The 24,011-nt window shown below is 43.5% G+C and overlaps 1 protein-coding gene across 1 annotated transcript in view; it reads left to right on the plus strand.

Annotated features, from left to right (window-relative positions):
• LOC122398571 (monocarboxylate transporter 10-like) overlaps positions 1-24,011 on the plus strand; it is a 109,566-nt gene that overhangs the window by 57,398 nt on the left and 28,157 nt on the right. The window contains exons 4-5 of the mRNA XM_043398574.1: positions 2,252-2,362; positions 2,737-2,910. Of these exons, the coding sequence (XP_043254509.1) occupies positions 2,252-2,362; positions 2,737-2,910 (285 nt within the window). The remainder of the gene's footprint in view (positions 1-2,251; positions 2,363-2,736; positions 2,911-24,011) is intronic.

Consider the following 24,011-nt stretch of genomic DNA (forward strand, 5'->3'; position numbering starts at 1 on the left):
CCCCTTCCGATGCAGAGCCTTCCTGGTTCATTTTTCACCCCGCGGCTCGTTTTTGGCCGACTTTTGCCCGCTTATCTCTTTCCCTCTAGCCCGGGGTAATTAGAAATATTTCGTTCATTCTGAAAATAATTCGCCTTTTCCGAAAAATTGCGTTTCTCGCGTTCTTTTACAAAGGACGACGAAAAAATTAAAGTTCCGTTAGAAAATTCTATCCGTCGATTTTGTTTCTCGAATTGAAATTCACCGAAAAATGGAAACACAGAGGGACTTCGTTTTAAAAGTGCATACCGTTGGACGGTATCAAAAATTCATCCCATCCGAGGGGATATATTTCGATGGAATTTCGTCGCGTAAAATTACTACTTCTGCTGTCCATTGTGCGTTGTAATTAACTGTCAAGGAACCCGGGAATATTTAGCAGCGTGCTTCAGAAGTCGAGGCGAAATTAAAAATACACGTCGCACCTTTCTCTATTTTCAAACCGTTGCTTTGATCTACGTCTCTGTTTCTCCTTTTCAATTTTTTCCCCACCCGTTTTAGACGCACGTTTGCGCGAAACTGGCGCTCGACGGTGACGCTAAAAAATTGTTTCAGCCCTCCGACAAAGTAGAAATTCACGTCGTGCGTCGTCATTTAAGAGACGTTATTAACATCCAAATAATTTCTAACTCCCCGTGGAGTACCTAAACGTGTACACGTGGAAAATAAATCCACGTTTCTCTAAAGTTTACGAAAATTTCGCACCCCCTCCGGTCTGAATGCCATCGATCCGATTTCTCGAACCCTCGACCAACGGCCTGGCGCGCCCCGTCTCCTCCAATGACGACCAGCATCACCTTTTCACGAGCACTTTTATCTAACCCTCTGGACTCTTCTTTTTCCTCTTCATTTCTTTCAACTCGTTTCATCCCCTGTCTGTAGCATGCAGATGCAGCGTTGCCGGCTACCGCGAGGCAGAGGGTGCCCGTCGAGAAAATACGGTGCCTCGAAATCGTCTTCGCGCCATCGTTGCACATTTCCCGATTTTCCAAGAATACATTTACATCGAAACGCTGCTTTTCGAGCAGCTCGCGACGGCGCAGGGTAACTTTGGGTTGGGTTCTTTGAGTATGACGGATACCAGTCCTTCGGATCGCACAAGTATAATAGAATATGCCTGTGGCTGGACAAATGGGGAAGGGGCCTGTCCCTCATCAGCCAAGTTGGAACACGTCCTGTCTCTGGTTAGACAAGTAGAATAGGGTCTGCGTATGTGTGTGTGTGGCAAGATAAGTGAAATAGGGCTCGACAGGAAACGCTAGTGGAACAGTGCCTGTCATGGTCCAGACAAATAGAATGGGGAGAGATTATCGAACGTTCTCTATTTACACCCCTAAAGCATCGTTGCAGGCATCAATTTTCTTTATTAACCCCTTGCTCGTTCGACGAGTTTTACTTGTCACAAGTTTCACAATCATGAGGCTACCCATCATCGAGTCTTGTGTATTAAAATCAACACAATCTATTCTTCCTCGTGGGCAAATCGTACGTCAAAGGGTTAAGTAGTACACTGGTATTTAAGATACTATGGGATTGAAATAATGTCAACAATCTTTTCACCACTTTTAACCCACATCGTGGTATAATTAGGGTTAGAAATGGTACACTTTATATCAGACAAGTGAAAGGAAGCTATACATGGTCAACCAAGTGGAAGGAGTCATATATGATCAGGCAAGTGAACCGAGTCTCCCGATTGATTAGACAAGTGAAAAGAGCTACACCTAGCCAGACTAGTGAAAGGGGGCCATTATAGTCAGACAAACAGAACAGAAATTTCTGACAATCAAAGAGCCTGGAACCAACGAACAATAAAAATTTATAAACGCATCGAACGTTGCCAAGTTGGCGGAGTAGTCGTCTAAAACACACTGACGAAGGAGTCGCTTTAATAATGCAGATATCCACGGGGCGAACAGTATTTATCTTTATCGTCCGGCTTAACCCCAGCGCAAAACAAGCCGCAACCGTAAATTCATTGGTCGCGTCCGTTAACGTGTTCTCGGTGTAATTAAGTTCCGCAAATATATCGTCGAATTACGCAAAAACAGGGGGGAAACGTAATCGCGGGTCAAGGGAAGAGCCGGGGGTCGAGTTAATCCTTGAGACGGTCCCGATTTGCATCGATACGGCGCCCGTTGGAAAATATAAACCCGCGGTTCACGGAGTACCTACGGCCGTCTTCTCATTCCGTTCCGTTTTCCCGTTTCAGACACTCGGATGCGTTACATGGACCCCGAAGGGAGCCTAGTCGGCAACAATAATTGGGTGCTCGGAGACTTGAGGAGCCTCCATCGCAGCGTGCCGGCTTTTCGTCGGCCAGGTACGACGCTAACGCGTACAGAAATTATGCTACACCTTACCGAACTTAACTAACTCCTATTCCGCGACGAGCGTACCACTTCAAGCTTTGCTAACTCCATTTTGGTACCACCGTTTCTTTCTCTGTTCCGCCGGAGATAATAAAATATACGCTTTAAAACCCCCGCGAAACGGAGAGTCGCGCGATATTCTCGAGTCTAATTTCTCGTTGAAACAAATTTATAACGGGTCTCAAACTACTGAAGATTGAAAGAGATCGTCCATTGTACGGAGGCTCTTTTCACTCGTTCGTTAAGAATTTCCAAGACGCGAAACAGACGAAAATTGTTTGGGATTTAACGACGAATCGCGAAGAGGGATAATCTTTCTCTTCAGGCATAGACGTCGCCGGCATGCGGACGCATTTCTATCCGGAGGGAGGTTGGGGGTGGCTGGTCTGCGCAGCCGGGTTTCTCGCCCTGTTGCTCACCACGGGAATGCAGCTTGCTTTCGGGCTTCTTCACGTTCACGCCGCTCGACACTTCGGCGAGGAACACCACATGGATCTGGGTACGTCTCATTTCTTACGCTCTCGCCTGCCTGCGTTCCCTCTGAACCGACGAAAATCTCTTTCAGGATCATTTCCCGCCAAATCGATCGCCCCTTCCTATCCCGACCTCGAGGATTTCCTCGAAATTCAGACACGAAGTTCCGCGAAAAATTTGACGGAACTTTACGAGTCGCCATTTGTTTCAATTTCTCATCTCGTGCATGCATAACACCCACAATTACAGTAATATTTCACCTTTCGTACGTTTTTACAAAATTGCAATTGCTGGCTAAAGTCTCTCGAAATGGAAAATATCAATGTCGGTGTAAAATGGTGATATTTATCGCCCTGTGTTTCCCAAACTAGTCGAGAACCAGCAAAGCGATGACTTAAACTTGCCCCAATTTTGCGCGAAACAACGTTACGTTTGAATTTCGACGAGAATGATCGATTTGGCGCGGAATAACTCTTCAGCGACTTCCGCTAACAAGATTCTCGGTGCTCCTCGTCGAGCAATGTTTCACCGCCCGCTGGTTTTAACAGAGATTAGAGAATTCGCCGGTTCTGGCACCGGCGAAATAAATTCACGTTTAACAAATCATCTTTTTTCGCGATTTTTTAAATTTCCAACGATACGAGCTTGCACGCTTCAAAGAAATTCTGTATAATTTGGTAATTTGATTACGAATACTTATTCGCGACATAAATAATTTGAAAATGCCAAACACGTTTACCGTTTAAATTCTATCGGAGAACACGAACTTATGGGATAAGCCTGATATATTCCATAGAAAACCATAGCAGCTATTGTTCGAAGCGTTTCTTTGCAAAGTAAAAGAGGCGTGCTTAATTTTCCCGGGGCCTCTCTTTAACTCCCACTCGCGGGAATCTCTTTAAATCTAGCGGATTTTTCGCTTGCTTATTTCGAACGGATTATTTTGTCAAAACGCCGTGGGAAATAAAGCTTCGCGTCCCGTCGAAGAAAAGCTCGAGCTTTTGTACGCTCCAGCGATATTCTCGCGCCTGGCAAAGAGGTGGGATCCCTTCGTTGCGGAATAGTTTAAATGTACGAAACGTCGCGCGAAAATCGTGGCCGACGAAAAAGATTTATTTGCACGGAATCGCGGCGCGCATTTTTCCCGCGGCCGTTATTTAATAATAGATGCGAGACGGAATTTAAAATAATCTTTTATTATTGTTTTCTTTTTTCTAACGGGATCGGGAGAGCAATCAAGCGAGAAACGAACGTGACGTGAATTTCATCCGCCCGTTGGAAGGGCTGTCTTGCAAGGAACCCTCAAATATCTCTGAGATCTTTGGAACATTCCTGAAACCAGCGCCCAACGATCGGGAATCGTCGATGTTTGTTGATTACTTTGCGCCGCAATTTTTTACACCGTTGTGACAATATTTGTTGAAGAAATATCGAGAGTTCGGGGTAGAAAAAAAAAAATACTTAAAACAAACTGGAGGCATTCAAAGTTCGTGAATTCGCGAAAAAATACACATCGGTGTTTATCTTCGATGGATTGCTTGAACTAATAATGGAAATTTAGAAAGTATGAGACGTCAACGTAAAATTAATATTTTTGGAAAATATAAGAGACTGAAAATTCACTGTTGGTAGATCGTAAATTGAATAATTTCGTGCTGATCTACGTCGAGGTACGTTATTAAATTATAAAAAGGAAATAAAAATTCGAACGCGTGCAAACAAGGGTGCAGAAATTTGCACTTTTATAATTACCGTTGATCGAAGGAAGCAGGATGCGAAGTGAAACAACGAAACGCGGCGAAGTTCTGGCAACATTTACATTTTGTCGGCAAACAAAGTTGTGAAAGGTTCAGAAACCTGTCTCGACGAAGCCGGATCGATAGATCACGAGGAAAGGTTAAAATTTTGCGAAGGAATTTTCCCTAGCAAACTGTTCGAGGTATGCCAACCTCTTCGCGATGCTTCAAAGATGATACTTCACTCTTGTGAAACACGGTTAAAGTGCCTAAGTGTCTGAAAGAGGCTCGATAAATCAATTCAAATTCAAGGCACAGGAACATGATGGATGAACGTGCTTTCGCGACACTAAACTTCAGTTTCTTTCATGTATAGGATCCAGCGATACCCCTAAATCTCTACTCTGAGATCTCGCGTTTAACTAAATTTTAGTCTGATGTGAACATGCATAAACATAGTCTAATCGAATCGAGCCACAGAACAGCCATCGATGCTTTATATTTAATCATAAAAGATTCTTAGGATAATAAATATTTTTTGTTATAATTTCCAGCAATGCTATTTGTTCAAAAAACAGCTACGATAAATAAAATATTCCATAGCGATGTTTTCACGTAATATTGTTGCTTGGATTAAAATGAAATATTTGCAACTTTACGGATCAGCTATTTTAAGCAATTTAAACAAATGTTTCGTCACACAACTGAAAATTAAATTATTATTACCGTGAATTAATTTGTGTGCTTGAACCGCATTTTAATGACGCGAACGATCATCGTGAAATCAAAAACAATTAATTTAAATAATAAATTTCAAACGTTATATCATCACGTATACGTGTAATTTTCGGAAAATAAACATGCAGTTTCCGTTGCTGAAAATTACTTCTCTTCAACGGTGAAACGTACAGCACGATTTTATTACTTTCTACCGCCCGAAGCTTTTCAACGAAACGTTATACAGAAGGGAAAACGCTTACGACAACTACGCAAGAAGAATATTTTATAAACAAATCACGCGATGTTTCGTAAAAATGAAACGCAAGACAAGCAGGATATTCCGAGTATGTATTTCTCTTATTCCAATCACGTTGACTAGAATTTATGGAGAACAGATTCTAAAACAATACCGAATATTCAACTTGAATTTAAAATATTAATAATATTCATGGTGAGAATTCAGCTATGGGGAATTATCTATCAAACGTGTTTGTTCGCCAATAGTAAACTAAACGGTTAAAAAAAATTCAGGCCAAAGAGAAACAGAAGTTGGAGAAACTAAGTAGAAACATCGAGCATTGGTCAGACGCGTTCGCCAAGCGGTGACTCGGTTCTACTTGTATTCGATTAATATTCCAAATCCAAGTATTTCGGATACTAATGAAATATTCTAGCGGTCCCAGGCCTGCCTCGAAACGAATGAAAAATTAGCAGAGCGCTGATTTACGAACGGTATCCTCGAAAAAAATCAAATGTTGATCAACTGCACTCGTAAATCAGCATTCGTTGCAGTTTCTTTCGAGGCGGGGCATAAATTTGGTGGAAACGGCTGCAGGCTGGGGAAGTTTTCGACGACAGGGTGTGTACGGTAAATTTAACACGTCCATTAGGGTGGTCCGCGATCGAAACGTCGGGGGAACGGGAGTATTAAGGTCGTACGATGAGAGTGGCTCGAAAAAGGCCGACCGCGGGGGCCTACGGGGGTGGCTTTTTCTCGATAATGTATGAAATACGGAAGTCCTCGATAAGTCGAGGTTTATTTAAAGGCGGTGGAAAAATAATGGCCGCCGAGAGACCACGCGGAACATTCTGATAGGACTTCCACCGGCGCTGACAGCTGATAGATACTGGAAGGCGAAGAGCTTATCGTTGACCTACTCTACTTAGTTATCTAATATACATCGTACCGGCTACGAGTTGAAAAGTCCGATCGATCGGTATATTTACGTGGTTTCCGCGTCCGTGGACCGCCGCGTAATTTATGGGGGGGAGTTTGGGTTACGTAAAAATTACGATATTTTCAATATTGAGTCGACCCTGAGGCAATTTATCGCGACGCCGTGCCATCAATCTTCAACGCGCGACGCGACGAAGTCGTATTTTAAATATTTCGTAGAAATCTCGCGGAGTCGTTCGAGTCGATGAATTATGGGGTTTCGTTTATTTTATTTATTTACACGCGTCCGCAGTCTATCGCGAAATAAATCCTACCCACGATTTCATTCTTTTTTACAGTACATCGATCCTTTATTTTGGGTCTTCCGTAAAAAAGAAACAACCAGAGAATTTCTAGAAAAATAAACTTCGCGCCAGCTTGTTGCCTCCGAAATTTAAAAGACGAGAAAGCCTCGAACGACCAAGAACTTTATTAAAAAACAGTTTCGATTCCATTCAATTACGAAGTTTCCACGAGTGCACGACCTCGCCATAATCGCGAACACACGTTTCTGGCGTGGCGCGTGTGTACAATATTTCCCGTTAAGCGCACACGAACCTTCGGGTTAGTCAAACTGCCAATATTTACCGAAGTTTGACCGAAAATTTGGTAGTACTTGGAGCGCTGCACGCGATCGGTTTCGGGTCGACGTTTTCAACAGACTTCGGAGGTACGTTCGTCAAATTTCGACGAGTAGTTTCGTCGCTTTAATTGGCGCAATTAATTGCCTTTAATGAGTAATTACTTCGCCCCGAGTATCGCGTTCTGTTTCGCTCGGTTGGCTCGCGTTTGTAAATTAAAAATCCACCGTAACGAGGTAATGCACTGTAATCGTTGTTCATGGATATTCGTAATATCAAACGAATTTGTCGCGCAAGACGAACACAAAATGATAACAATTGTAATGAATTCTGGATAAATCGATATGTACTTGTTCGTAAATACAAAATCTTCGAAAAGATACATGAATTCCTCAGCTTCTAACTCGTAAATTGTACAATCTGTGACCAAAGGGGTCGATGTTTATTTTTAATTCGCTAAAGGTCACTAACCCCTTTACGCAGCGAACAAATGTCACGACCAATTGCGTTTGCAACGTTCTGATGCCCGATTAACGAATCCTGACCAAAGGGACAACCCTCCAGGACGTTTGCGACGCAAAAAATGGCGGACAAAGGTCGTTTATAAAACAGGAATATCAACAGTTCGTCGTTGAAAAATGTCACCGGGTTAATTTTTCCTGCAAAGCCTTCCTGCGATCCATCGATTGTTTCACACTCGCTTAGACTTTATCGAAAGTTTTCCCGGAAAGGGTATCGAACCGTAAGTCGAAGGATATGCATCGAACAAACTTTGCACTCAATCTTCGCGAAACACCGCGAGTTTCTTGTCTCGAGTTCCCGAGGACGTATCGCGAGTTACCTGCGCCTGTACTTCTCGCTTTTAAAAGGTCCCAGACGATGTTGGGCGCTTCGAGCATGCTTATATTCGACCTCGTAAACTTGTAACGTTGGAAGAAGCGCATCGAAAGCGGATAATTTTATTTTAAATTACTCGACTGGATAGATCAGAAATATTTACTCGAGTGAAATTGTTGGAGAGAATATCATATTCCTTCTTTAAATATTCGCGCGACAGAGGAGTTCGAACTCTGAAATCGCGAGGCACGGAAAGCCCAATGAAGCTGCCTTGGTAATCCCCTTTCAGATTCGTAAAATGTTTCGTTTCTTTTCGTGGATTTTACGAAATAGGTCGTGCGTTCTTTCGGAGACACTCTTGTACAATTTGCACAGTGTGCTGGAAATTGAGGCTGTGGCTCACGGATCCGGTAGTTTTCATTAAAATATCACGAACGTGACCCGATGCTTTTAAATATCGCAACGGCGATTGTTCGCGCCGGGAATACACGTTTTCGCGATGTTAATGGCGTTCCCCGGATCCTCGATGCTCTCTTTTTCTCGCCGATTACGGAGAACGTACGCGACGAGTACGTTGTGGCCGCGGAACCATGTAAAAACCGATACGTGAGAGCAATGAAATTCCAAGATGAAAGGAGTCGAAACGTATTCTGTCGCATTTTATTATAATAACTTTACTGTCGGTTTATAATGTCGCGTAGCATCGTAAATATACGAAATAAGAATTTTACTGACGATTATGAAGCGTCTGAATAAATTTATTTATTCGATAAACGGGGACCCCAATTAGTGTACAAAGTAGTAAAGGGTGTCCCATATGACTCATTATTTTTAAAATATTGCTCAACAATGAAGACGCGTTGTTCTTTCGTGTAATGCTACAAGAGCACAAAATAAAATTTTGCGTGAATTTTGGAGCACCCTTTGGAACGCGATAATGAAAATAAAATGGTATTTTCGAACCTCGTCCGTGAAATTCAACCGTCTCGGAAAACTGGCTTCCTGGGATCATTCGACGCCCGTGAGAACATTTATTATTCGCGAATCAGCACGCGGTTCGGGTTTCTGTCCGTCGCCAGGGATCCCCCGCGACCCGTGACATTCAATTTCCAGCCCGTCCGTTGGAACGGGATGTTCCCTGGATCCTCCAAGTCACCGGCGCGGCGTTCCACGCAAATTCGACCGGAATCGACCAAAATGAACGTCGAGTGTCGAACGTTTCGCGTTTCCCGCGACTCGGTTTCGACGACCGACCCGTGGACAGCCAGGATTGCGTCCGCGATCCGGCTGGCTTTTTAATTTACAGCGCGAAGAGCCGTCAGACCGTCCGCGGAGATTTTCGACGATTAATGGCCGGCCGAAACGAGCTGACAGAGGATTTTTTCGATCGGTTCCCCTGTTCGCCACGCGCGACTAATTGTCAACGAACGCGTCCTAACGTTCGTCGTTTGCCTCGCGTTGTCTGCAATCCCTCTGCATTTCTTTCGATGGGGACATTATTCGTAGAAATTACGACGCGAAGAAAATCGTTGGGAAAAAGAAAATTAAATATCTCGAAACGAGAATTATACGACTGTGACGAAAATGTAGGGAACAGTACGAAATGGGAATCGTATTACCGGGTGGATATAACGTCGCGATCGTTGGAAAGCGTTACGTATAATCGGGGGTTAATCCGTTTGGAGGCGGAGGGGGTCGCGAGAACTGCGAAACAGCGAACGACGACGCGTCGAATCGCCTGGGCGCCAACTTTTCGAACTCTGGTAATTGTGCTCGGATTACCCGGGTGACGTCTGACAGCGGCAGAGAATTATCCGCAGTCCATCCCCTAGGATCGCGGGGGCTCGTCTAGCTGGATAATTATCTGCCGCCAGCGTTCTCTGGCCGGATCACGCGGCTCTGTGCTCGGGACATCGGAGCTTAAACGGTTTCTCTGTGAAACGCGGAGGTCTTATCGGGACTCCATCGCAGCGCTGGAACGTTCCACGGAAACCGTTTCGGCGATAGAGTGTCTCGTAACTTCCGGTCCGGGCGTCGACGTTCTGTAATTCGCGCCCGGAACTTTGTCGCGGGTCGATTCGATAGAAAAGAACCGACTCGGTCGCGATAGGATTTCGAATTATCTGATCGTTGTCTCGTTGCGCAAGGTACAGCTTCAAATATTTTCTAAGCTGCTGGGAAACGTCATATTGAAACATCTAATTAAAATTGAGAAAGGAACCTGTGTTTTCGTGGATATAGAAACACACGATCTTTGTTTATATAGGAACGCCAAATTGACCTATGTATCTACTCAACTGATATCATCGTATTTAATTTTAATTTTGAAATTTTTGGACTCAGCAATTACGAAACGTCGAACGAGAAATGCAAGGAAGAAGTAGTACCCCTAATTATTTCTAAAATTTGTACTGGGTGGAGGAAGTTGAATTTCGAAACGTGTGAGGGCGTAATTTACTCTCGGGATTAGAACGCCAAACGATAGAAAAATAAATTGGCGTTTCCATCGGGTTTTGCTGGCGTACTCGCCCGCGAGGCTGACCTAGCAAACCTTGATTTAGACGCGACTAGAGTTTGACCGACTTTGGCTTTCGAGTACTTGAACCCTGCGTTCCATAATGGGCTCCATCGGGATGCTCGATAAAAACAATCGCGGTAAAGTTCGTTTGAGAAAATTGTACGAGTTCCGCTCGTTAAGTTTTCTCGCGGAACTTCTAATCTTGATCTGTCTATGCTGGTGTTCGGTCATTTATCGTTTAGTGGGAGCATTAATTTGTGGGCGTAGAAACGATATTCTAGAAAAAAATAAGTAATACTAATTGGGGAGCGGGATTACCATTTATTATTGAATCCAATAATGAATTTCACGCTGTTATTCGGTAATGAATAATACTCATTAATAATCGCGATCGAATAATTAATTTCGCGAATTAAAAAATCAACGGACGACCACTGGGGCTGGGAATAATCGTATAATCGACAAGGACTCGAGAATTGTTTGAATTGTTTCATGGCGACTCGGGATCGCAGAAACTCTTGTTTAATGGCCTCAGATTTTTGCAATTATTTTTAACTTGCGCTATTTTTGCGTGACTCTAACCTCGTTAAAGAGACATTAAGCTTTGAAATAAAATGAAATTCAGGGAGCACGAATAAACGCGGCTCGCAACATTCGGTACCGGGGTTCCTTTTGACTGCAAAAGCATTCTTTCATCGTGCAAAAATTCTGCGTAATTTATTGCACGCCAGGAAAGAAAATATTAAATGTCAGAGACACGGTGAAATACAATCGTTGTTCTGGAATATTTTCATCGTTCCTCCGCCAGTTATCTTCTCAATTCTAAGAGGACCGAAAAGTTATTTACATAGTATAATCCGAGCAAGCATACTCTATCACTTTAGTCCTTAAATGTGCAATTAATAACGAAAACTAATTGCACAAAAATTTCCGTAAAATATATGGCTTAATAATATACTTATTAAACCGACGTAATAAAAGGAGGATATTAATATAGGGTTGGATGATAATTACTTGGTCTTCCACGGTTAATAGATAATTAATTCCAAAGATTCAACTCGCGAACGATGAATCAGAATTTGCTCGAACAACGTAAATTGCACGGGGAACCATTCCGGGCCGAAGTTAACTTTGATTTACCTGGGGATCAATTCTGGTCGTGACTCTCGCGCGATTCCATGTAATAAATTCGCGTTCGCATTCGTCGTGGAGAATTAGGGTCGAGCGAGAGGCGCTACGTTTCGTTTAATCCATTCGTCCTCGATGTCTCCGGGCTCGAGGACGGATCGGAAAAATGTTTAACAGCCAGAGAAAAGCCTCGTTGTCGCGCAGAGATCGTCTTTGATCTCGAACCGAGGACCCGATCAAGGATAACTTTGTTCCACCGAAGACATGGATTCTCAATTTTTTCTTATTCATATATTATATACAAGGGGTGACAATTGCACTATAATTTCACGTGACTCTAAAGTCACTACATTTTTTATACGGTTAGACGAACCATACAGAGTGATACGAAACTCCTGGAGGATAAAATTGTAACGTCTTCTAGAGAAATTTATAGATGTCTACTTAGGAGATTGATTAAATTCGCGATTGTGGTGGTCCATGGAGGAATTCGCGTCGTTTTCATCGAGCAATCGGCTTCAGCTTCCGTTAAAGGGCAACAAACAGCTCGCGGAAAATCGATCCCAGGCCGGAACTCCGATATTTGCATCGAAACCTCGCCTAGCTTAATTTTAACTCGCCCCATCCGGCGTCAGCCGCTAAGTAAAGAGTCTCTAAATAGGGGTACACACTTGTTGCTGACGGTGTCACGTAAAATATTCGATCCGGGCTGTTCGTCCCGGTTCGTATTAATTACCTCACGCGTCGGGATGCAGGTCAGTGTTCAGAACGCTCCTAAGACACCTCGTGAATGAAATTTGCATGGCCGGATCGGAGTGGACGCTCGTTTGCAACGAGCTGCGATCGCGTTTCGCGCACAGACGATCAAAGATTGGCTCTGATCGACGACGCGCGTAAAATTCGACGATCGAGAATTCCACTGGAATTACAGCTTCACGAGCGTTTCGAGTGGCGTTAATTCTGGACCAAGGATCAATTCGTTTCACGCTGGATCTCGCCTCTGGAACGAGTCGTTCGAATAAAAAAAAATTAATTTCTAAACATCATTGTTTCCGATAGATATTAATTTCCTTTCGATCGATATTGATTGTTCGCGATTTCAAATGGTAAAAAACGAGAAGCAAAATGTCCACGAACGAGGGATAATAGATGTGAATATCATTCGACGTGGGGCATGCATCATCTTGATTGATCGTTCGGCGGACTCAATTAAAATAAAGCCTCATTGTCGTTATCGCGACGATGAAAAATTGAGCTTGAAATAAACAAAAATTGCGCCGCGTCGCGTTTTACAATGCAAATAAATAAATCGTCGATCCCGTGGACCTGGCTGGAAAATCTTACTACGGTAAAATAAACACTGAAACGAACACGATTTTTACATTTCGATCCCGGTACGAACCCTCTGCGCTGTTGTTCCATTCTATTTCGAGTGCACTAGAAAAATTGACGGATCGGTGCAAACGGTGATAAAACAGAGAAACGATTTTTCAAAATTTATTTCGATACCGTCGAGTTTATTGGCGCTAGATAATTGTAAAATTACAAATGATCGAAAACTGCGTTGATAAAGTAATCGTTAAAATTTAATTGATTTTTATTCAACTTTCACTGCAGCAGCATGAGTGAAATTTAATTTAGAAAGGAAGACGTGTTTTTTAACTGGAAGCAAACTTTACTTTCGTTTTTCAGGCTCAACTCTATAACGTTAGTTTAAGAAAGAAATTTGTTTCTAGCTCGAGGCACAATAACGATTATTTAACGTTAAAACGTACTTCTATAGTTCCGTGAAAAAACAAACACGTACGCGTGCTCCGGTGTGGAATATGAGAAAATCTGAACGAAACGAGGATGCACGCGTTCTTTATTTTCCTTCGATTTCGCCGATACGCGAATATTTAGCAATATTTCACTTTTATTTGGCATATCCGACATTATACCGGAACGACGAGTAATCAGATGCACAAACCATGATAAGTCCCGATAAGCAATCGATCCAGTCTGTTTATTATTAAACGCTACTAGTCGCCTATCGTCGAGTGCTCGTTGAAACCTATCCGTCGTCGCTATAATCGCCCGTCAACGTTTCGCTTTAACGACTCTGGTAAATTATAGTTCAATGCGTCAATTGTACGTTTCCAGGGATGCTGACAATATATCACAGTATTCGGGGATAAAAATTCACAACTAGAACGCATTTCTCTGTTATTATGTTTGGAATCCATCCTCGATTCTCGGTTAAATAATTTTTAAAATTCAATGGATCCGACACGCGTCCATTATCTCGTGCAAAAAAAAAAGGAAACGACTAAGCTAAATTCCAAGACCAACGGGGCTTGCACGCGTTTCTTTTTATTTTTAATTTTATCGATCCTCGTGCAAATATTTACCACTATTCCTCTTTTACGTCCTGTACCCCGTACTAAATCGTACGACACGGCGAGCAATCGAGCGCACTGCGCGCGATAAGTCCGGATAAAAACGTGTATCGAAGGCAATTTCGCGGTCCTGTACTCCTCCTCGCGGCCGTGACGCGGTTCGCGAATAAAAACGGGACGCAGAAATCGCGCGGAAACAAGCATACAAACACGGCTGGTAAGTTTGATAAGCGGCGCACGTACGGACGCAGTCGTTCGTTCGATTTTTCCCGACGATTCCCCGTCGAAAACGATTTTAATCGGGCCCGATCGTCCGTTTACCAACGACGAACACGTCCTTCGCGAACGTTTCGAGCCCCCTTTTATCGCGAACGGCCCTCGTTCGACGAGAGGAAGTTTCAGATTCGCGACGGAGAACACCGGAAAACGGACTGTTACTCGATGAAGTGAAAAGGGTATTTCCCAGGCGGCGTTTTCCAATCATCGCGATCGCGCGACTCCTTCCAGAACGGTCCTCGAGTTCTCTGGCCCGCGAGAATCCTCTAGAAAGCGAAACAACTCTTGTTCCGCTGTGAAAATTTTTTTTAGATTCACTAAACGATACATTCAATATCGTTATATTTTCTGTGCAAAGTGTGCTTATTTCTGAGTCAAGTTCTCATTGTTCCTTAACCCCTTCACGTACGATTTAATTCCAAATAATTTTTTCAAACGTATACTATTTAATTTTGTTTAAATTTGTTCGTACAATGGCCACGTTTAATATCTAAGATTTGACGACAAAGGGTTAAGAGTATCGTGTAGAGAATGTCTTCCATTTCATCGTGTTAAGTACTTAGTAAATGTTCAATTTCCAGTCGTTTCTCATAAAATGTTTCGAGCATCGACGTTTAATATCTGCTTGCGGAATGAAACGTTCCGTTCTCCGATATATTTTCTTCCGTCTTTCATTCGCGGGGTAAAATATTTCAGCGGCGCCTCTAGCTCGTAAGACTCTGGGAGACTTTGTTCTTGCTCGTGTTGCATGTTTCTTTAGAGGACAGAGACCCGGATGACAGGGCCTAGCGTTCATCCATTCTACCCGTCCCTTCGTTCAGAGGGGCATGTTTCAACGGGGACAGCCTCCAGCAACTGGTCTCGATCTATCTCGCAATCAGTATCGATAACGGGAGACTGTTAGCGTTCTTCTTCGCGGAGCGAACTTTTCCAAGAAGAAAAATCCCTGAAACGAGTCCACTGTTGCTGGGTCGATGCGTGGCCATCCTTCGTCCAACGAGGGTTCATTTCTATGGCACGTTTCAATCGTTGGTTTACGTCAAAATATCTATGCATCGGCTGCAATCATTGCAGGATGATATTCGATAAGAAGTAGAATATATGAAACGAGTCTATTGTTAGTGGTCGTTGAGAGATCATCGTTTGTCCAATAAGGGTTGATTTTAATAATGTATTTCAATCGTCTGTTTACGTAGAGATATCGATGTTGCATCTACAATTATTATAGGATGATCTTTGATAGGAAATAGAATATTTTAAACGTGTCTACTGTCGCTTGTCGATCAGTGGCCATCGTTCGACCATCAAGGGTTGATTTCACGATGCAAAAAAATACATTTATATATCTCTCCAGCCGAGAAATAATCACTTTGATTTGAATTCTTGGTCGCCCCATTCCCGCCACACCCTTCGTAGATCGAAGAACAGCCCCCTCGAGTCGACGCGACTCGAAACTTCGATATTAAAAAGGAAACTGCTCAAGGACGCGGTTTCTCTCGCCGCGGACAAAAGCTCGAAGATTTACCGGGCGTTTTACCCGGGATCCCCCCGTCCCCTGGACGCGTCCTGCGGAAGAAAACTTCGGCCCGGGCCAAATAAAGCCGCGGCCATTGTCGCCGCGGCTACGGTCGGCTCCTCAACTTTCCCGTCGCATTGTTTTAATTATCGTTACATCGCGCGACGGCCGTTTCAGGAATCTTTGACCCAGATTCCCGGTGAATGGCGGCGTAACGAGTCCGTTAAAAGCATCTTCCGCGGATCCCAGACGACCCTCGGGATAAGGGAACTTACTGACCACGTTTCAATTGTTCCAGGAAATAAGTTCGAGGACTTCTGCGTCTCCGATGAGGGGGAGGGGGAGGGGGAGGTAAAAACACCGGGGCGAGGAGACTTTTCTCGAGCCTCGAGTTACCCTCGATGAATTTCCCGTTATGCGGAAATCCCATTAAGCGAACGACCAACTTTTCTCCGTGCAACGATCGCGTCGCGTAAACTTTCCCTCGGGAATCTTTAAGAAATCGCTGAAAATTGAGATTCTCTAATTTCCGCTTTCCATCGACTATTTTTACCCCTTACTCCCAAGTAACGGGAATCGCCGTTCTTTCGCTGTTTCTCATTATTCAGGGCTCGAACATATTTAAATGTAACTTGAGACTTTTTTTATTGTAAGAATCTACGCTCAAACTCGAATTACAGCGAAAGAAGAGATCCTCTTTTCGGTTGCTCCGGGAGCCCGCGAGATTTCATTAAAAACCGAGTCTACGTTCTGCAGGGGGGGGGGGGGTGTTCTTCGTCGTAGCGGAGGAATTGTGTAATATCAGGTGCGACGAGTAACGTAGGCTAGGTGTTTTCCGCCTTTTTACCCTTTAAAAGAGTGCCGATAGCGCGTCGCGGATTATATACTGCGACAGTAAAATTGTAATGGTGATCGAGCACGGTGCATGATATAGCCGACCTTGAATCTTTAACCTTCCAGCCTCGCTTAAGACTATTCTCGTGGCTAGTTCATGCGTGTCTGAATTACACAGGGTTTTTCGTAATACCTGGGAAGCACGGCTGGATCTCACCCTCTTACGAGATATGACATTTCGGAGTTAAAAAATATATAACGGATCGCTTAATTAGAATCAAATCCCGTCAGTCGCGAAAGTTAATCCCTTCCATCGCGAGTATTAACCTCCCCGGGATTTCCATTCTAATCTAATTTTAAGAACTCGAACCCAAATTGCCGGAAACGTTCTCTTGTTTTAAAGGGATTACGAGAATAAAAGAATACAGGGAAACTTCGTTGATAGAAATTAACTAAATCCGAGCTAAATCCTGACTTACTTCCTTGGTCCGGATTAGCGGGACTCCTAAGTCTCCAATTCGACGCGTGACTTTAATATTTCGCGCGTATTCGCGAAAGCGGAGAGCTTGGGGGGCGAATTTCGAAGCCGCGGCTGCAATTTTCAATTTACGACGTACCAGAGTCCCGTCAAATATTTAACGAGCGAGCAATTTGTCAGGGACGAGTACAATTTACTGTCTTCGCAGCGGCGAACGATCCCTGTAAACACGGCGAACGAATAGTGGACTAATAGAGGGAACAAGGGAGGCCTTATTGCCAGAGAGAGAGAAAAAAAAAGATGGAACGAAAGTTTTTTTCGAGCTCGTGCTTGCGTAATACGGAAGAAGCGCGCAGGAAGCGGCGCGTAATCGATGGACGACGTCGGACAACGTTGTTAACCGCCTCGCAACAACCAACGCGAAGTTTACCCCCGTAAAACGTTGCTTCCACGCAACGACCAACGCGATGGCCAGGTTTTTCTTTCGCTGTAAAAACCACAAGACGACTTACGAATCTCCTTCCGTTCGATAAAAATTTCAGCACGACGCCTCGAAGAAGGACAAAAGTAAAAAAATCAACTTGCTTATTGGCAATAATGCAATTCATATTCCTATAATCTTTCCATTATAATAATTTTGAAATTTAAATTAAGACCATTTTTCTACCATTGCAAAATTTTTGTACGAGTTCCACGAATCTATTATTTATTTATCTGCATACGAGAATAACCAATGGACAGAATTATACAGAAATATCGTTTACAGAAGGCACTGTTAATTTACTCTATCGTTACTTTACATTCGAGAAAATTAAATTTGGAAACTTTGTCTTTTCCAATGGAAGGAACGGTATACCCGAGATATCGATCCTTCCCGTATTCGATATCCGCCGGAAGTGGAGGCAGAACTCTGATAAAACGAGAGCCGTCGTGTATCGGAAGGCGATGAAATAATCGTCGCGTTCGGACAATTATTTCCCATCGCGGGTAATCCAACCCCGAGACGAGGAAATTTATCGAACGAAGACAGTCGACGTCGTCATCGGTTTCGCCTAATTTCGACGAACGAAGAAACGGATGGCTCCGGCTGGAACTGGGTCTATCCCGGACCGATCTCTGAATCCCCGTGAATAAGGCCTGCACGTGCGCCCAATACCGTGCTTCTCTACATCACTGAAAAGAAATCCCCGAAAGCTTCGGCTTTCTTACGTGCCTGCTGGTTCTATACTGTTCCCTGTCAGTCGATGCAACGAGCATCAACCATCGGGGAGATCGCACAATGGGTGACTCCTTCGACGATACCGCGTCGATACAGATTTAATATTTTAAATCGTTGCTCGCTGGGAAATTAATATTCGAGAATATGCATCATCGAGCCATCGAATATCTCGATTTTTCCCATTAAAATTTGAACCAACGTTCACGGTAACGCACGAATTATTTTCTAATATATTCCTGTTCCAATATGTAATTTATATTGTGTTGTTCTATAATAGACGGTACTTTTTATCGATGTTACTATTTTCGAGATTTCAAGGTCGTTGATATTTTTTATAAGATACATTTTTATTGACGCGGTATCGTTGCCGATAAAATAGCTGATTGATTCTAAATCATAAACAAGGTGAATTTTATCGTTCGAGTATGGGATACGTCTTTGTGATACTGTTTAATTTTAGTTTTAATTTAAGAATAAAGGGTGAATTTCTGACGGTTATGAATTACCAAAAACGTACGATTTCTTTTCTATTTCGCGATCGATTCGTAAACTTCAGCATTTTTCAATCCATCCGAAACGTCGTTCTAACCGACGTTTCAGATATTTACGGTTCCGCATAAATTTCGATCGTTTCGCGATAACAAACGACATTACCGGGTAGCCCCTGTCGAAGAATCACAGATTGTTCCTGCTTTATTGTGTTCCTTTTGCACTCGAATATCTGGTTGCACGGGGCTATTAGGGAAACATCGATATTTGCGCCCGGTTATCACGAGATGCGCGATAGGGAACGAACGCGCGCGGAACGGCTTGCGGAATACACAAAGAGGTATTTAGCGTAATGGCGATTGCCCATTCGAATTCGATTTAAAATGAAGCATTTCCCGTTCTCGTTTATCGCGGCCCTTACGTTCATCGTAGCCTGAATTAGTCGCTAAAAGCCATCGCGATCTCTTTGCAAAAATTAATCTACGCTCCCTCTCGCGAGTCGTTAAACAGTTTCGAATGAATACTTTCTAGTACCGATTTTTATTCTATTAAAGTATTCTTTCCTTGACAATATTCTGCAAGATTCAAACGTTCATTTCAGATCATTGTAAACGATGTAACCTACAATGACTATCTAACTACTTACGAAACACGTAAATAAATATTAATAATCGACAAAGGAAGCTCTCAAATTCTTTACATTCGCGCGTAGTAAAGAATTAATATTAAAAAATAGATCCTCCACGATAAATCAACTCTCTCTCTCTTTCGTTCCCACCTGACACACTCGTCACTGTCGATAATTCCATATACCACCCCAGCACCCTTGACGCCGTTCGATTGATTCCAGGTCCCTCTCAGTACTTTAAAATACCACCCACGCTCGACGATGCTCAAAGAGGGGAGGGTATCGGGCGGCGTGTGATCCATATTACGGCAACGGACACCTTACCACGGATCCAATATGCAACGGAGACGCGTCGCGAGCTGAATCCCTAATGAACGCACCGGGGGGATCCAATATGCGGTTCACGCGATCGCGAGATTTAATATCCAACCACGGAACGTCGTCATTGAAGGCGCAGAACATTAGCGCCGAACCTTATTCGACGCGCTCTCGGTTCTCGACGACGCGACGGTTTAATAAGCTGCCGCGTCGCTTCCTTGATTTCCCCTGTTTGCACGGGCTTTGTACGCGACCGACGACGACGTGTCCCCGTCCTGCACGCGTCATTGTCCGACTGTTCGCGCAATATTCAACGGACGATAAACGGGTAACGACGTTACGCGCCAAGTTAGAGCGTCAAACGACGCACGATAATAGGAGGCGGCCGGTTCTTGGTGGATGCGGCCGCGGGTTTTCGCTGCATCCGGTAATTGTGTTGCGAAATGCGTCGCGCACCGCGTGTATCGATTTGCCATTCGAACCGCCCCCCCGCGGGGTAGCGGAGACGTATCGAGGGGTGCAATTCGATTATCGACACGCACGTCGTCGCGGACCGCGACTAAAGGGGGACGCAGCCACGACGCAAAAAGGCTCGAGTCGTTTCTGGTTGACTTGACCCCGGATGATGGAGACCGCTTGCATGTAAAAGAAAATCACTTTCAACCACTATTCTTGTTAATAAATAAAAAAAATATTACATCGATACTCGATGGGAACACTCGAGGGGGGAAACCACTGTGAAAGTAAAAGCAATTTTCAAGAATTTTTTGAACGCAACTGTGAAACTTTTTCTGATAAATGTTCAATGTTTTCGAAAGTATATTTCTTGAACTAGTTCTTGTAAAAATTTTTTGAAAGATTACATTTGAATAAATTGAAAGATATTCCTATATTACGCAATACTTTAATTTCGAATTACATTAGTTGCGATCGATGAAAAATAAAACCAAAACAATTTCATATAATGATAAAATGGCTAATACGATGAAACGGTCCTTTGCGTTTCTAGTTGGGAAAAAAGAGACAGTAGAATTGATGCTAAATCGAACGAAGCGGTAATTCGAAGTAACGGATATCGGATTGAACAGATTTTATTGCATCATTGAGGGATTTCGCGGATAAAAATGCAACGGAATCTAGTTAATCCGCGTGAATCAAGCAAAGGGGTCGTCTGAAATGAATGGATGCCCGAATCAGCGGCATGTCCAGGTTAATAACGTTCTACCGTACTCGATTTGTTTGCTAATTACAAGTTACTGCGTTGCTAAAATGAAATACGAGTCGGATCTATTGTTCTCGCAGGATTACAATATTTCCATCGACTCGAGGTTTACGTTTGCACCGTATACCTACTGTTCCCAAAATGCTAGACCTACGGCGAATGGTATCAAAACCGCGTAGAACACGCTGAAACGATGTTAACGCTGTTTCGTTACAAACAAACGGTTCATGACCTGCTCCAATTGCACGTTGAAACATTTATTACTCTGATAATATTTACATTCTTTTTGCATCTGGTGTAAGTGAACTTCGTTGATAATCAATTAATATTTTTAAAAAGTTACAAGATAATATTATATCTAAAAATTCATTAAAAAGTGTATATTCCCTAATTCTCAAATTGCCACGCGTATCGATATGTATTTTATTCATCCGCGTACGATTCTTTTCTCGTGCAAATACTGGGAGAACACGGAGGTTCCTTTGCGATTTATTTGTCGAGGATACCGTGTTATCCTTGCGTCTACGACAAATAGATCGAAACAGAATCTCGACGTTCTCGCAATGCTTCGTACAAAGAAGAAAATGTGCGTGGAGAGGAATCGAATCGATCGAAACATAGTTTGCGAGAAAGAAAATTCCGACTCGATCCAAGCTGTCAAGTTACGTAAAAAATTAATTAAACTTCAAAACGAGGGCGCAGCGTGCTACGTTTTATTCGTTTACGAAACGCTAAAACCTTCTCCAAGCTGTATTAATTAATCTTAACAGTAGCGTCTCGCTACGATACTTTTTACCGTCGCAACGAAGAATAAAATGCGAGGGGGAATAAAGATGGCGATCGTAGAGACAGCGAAACAGCATCGCGACGTAAAGAAACGATGCTTATCTCGGTTATTACGAACGCCAGTAAAAAAGCCAACGGGTAGAAGTAATCATCCAATCTGGAACTGACAGGGCGTCGGAAATAAACAAGCGAAATTACACCGGAAGCTCGTGTGCCCCGTGCGGACGTTAACGAGCCGAATTCTTCGAATCGTTCGAAATTCGCGGGGACAAAGAAAGGGAAACCGGTCGTCTAATTCGCGGAAAAAGCCCCCGTGGAACCGGAATTCGAAACACGATGGAGTCGTTTCGCGGACGAGGAGATCCCGGGAAATGAAACGCAACCGTGATCAACGTCGACGAGAGGAAAAACGAGCATTCGAGTACGCGAGACACGGATAAATACGACCGTGGGAAACAGCCCCGGGGAAACGGGCCGTGGCTCAAAGAATTCCAGCGAATTCAGCAAAAGCTGCTACGCGTCTCCGCGAAAGGAGGGCGTGTTTCTTTCCGCGTCGACGGATGGAACTTACGAAAATGAGAGCAACTTCGCCGCAAAATGCACCGTGCAAGTCCTCGAGAAATGACGATCGATTCCGATCGTTCGCTTCGAAAATCGTGGTACGCGCGAAATCTTTATGCAAATAAATTCGAACAAACGAACCGAACGGAGGACAAATAGATCGTGCGATGGAAGGCTAGAAGAATTGATAAAAAACTGATAAAAATCGAGGTTCATCGTATATTAATTTTCCCGGGCATTAACGAGGTTTGAAATCTTGTCGAAACGTTCAATTCTTTGGCATTTTTGCCACGCGTACGGCAACATTTGCATATTCATCGCGGTGAAAAATAGAAGATTCCATTGGAAATTCGAGCGGCTACGTCCTCCTCCGATCGATCCTTTTATTTGTGTTTTTCGAGCCGCTTCTTCCACTGTCGCGTTGCCGACGGAATTTACATTTCAACGTCGACGATTCGAATTTCCAACGTTCGATACACGCGTAATGCACGTATAGTTTGACGCGACGGCCGCATAAAAGTATTATTTATTCGTTACAATGTGCGCAATTAATTTCGATATTGCGAAATTTTATTTTACGCTCTCGACGCGACGGTTAAAAATAAATGATCTTCCGCGATCGAACTGTCGATGCGTTGTCCGCAGAATGCTCGCGAGATTTGGATTTTAATAAAATCGGAAACCGAACAAGAAAGCTTCGACGAGTTTGGTTCCCGATTCCAACGAACGACGGAATACCGCGCGAATCAACGAACTATTAATCAATAATCGCCCAGTTAAACGGCTCGAAATAAAGCTCGACCGGGCCTATTTTCAACCGTCGTCCATTAACCGGAAGTTTTGATTGCGGTTTGCCCAGCTTCGAGGTTTTATTCATGACGCACACGGACCATATCCGAGAAAGCTTTCACCCGACTGGAACAAGATTTACTGCTTGCGAAGTTCTTCGCTCGCGGAACTTTCGACGATCGCCCGTGGCCATTGTTTCGTGGGCGAGCGAGATTGTACAGAAATCTCGACCTAAACGTGATCGAGACTTCCAGCTTGATACCTCGCGAACGAGACGCTGAAGATTCCCGAGGACGCGTGCTTCCGATCGTGGTCTCGATACCCCCATGCACGGTGTTTAGCCGTTAAAGACCTCCCCAAAGAAGGACGTTGCATGTTTCTATTAGAGCATCTCAACAAATTTTATTCTTCCAAATTATCAACTCTTTCCGTGAGTCTTTATTAATATAAACAACCAGCGTTACCAGACGCAATTTTACGTGACTTCGAAAAATGAACATATATTTCCAAAATTCGAAGCTACGACACGTATTGTGTTTGTCGCCATGTCGACACCAGTAAAGTGTAAATAGATAATTGTCATTTTTTTACGGGCGTTTGGATCGCTCTGTTTCGGACAATTTCGTTATAAAACCATCGAACGGAAATAATAAATGGCTCGTATCTGCAGAAAGCAGCGCTACAGCCTTCCCAGGGAGCTTTATTCCACCATTATATGGACGATTTCTGTTTGGAGAGGCCTCGTAGAGGCACTCGAGCACGAGTGGAGCTATCTCTATTATTTCATGATTTTCAGGCTTACGATCCCGTTCCCGACACTCTTGTTCGGTTGCTTCAATTATTCCTGTTCCGTGCACTCGACTTTCGGGGGCGTATGCAACTTCAAGGATAGCCTC

This window comes from Colletes gigas, unplaced genomic scaffold, assembly GCF_013123115.1.
Source record: "Colletes gigas isolate AHSC1104 unplaced genomic scaffold, ASM1312311v1 Colletes_gigas_Sc00011, whole genome shotgun sequence".
NCBI lineage: Eukaryota > Metazoa > Arthropoda > Insecta > Hymenoptera > Colletidae > Colletes > Colletes gigas.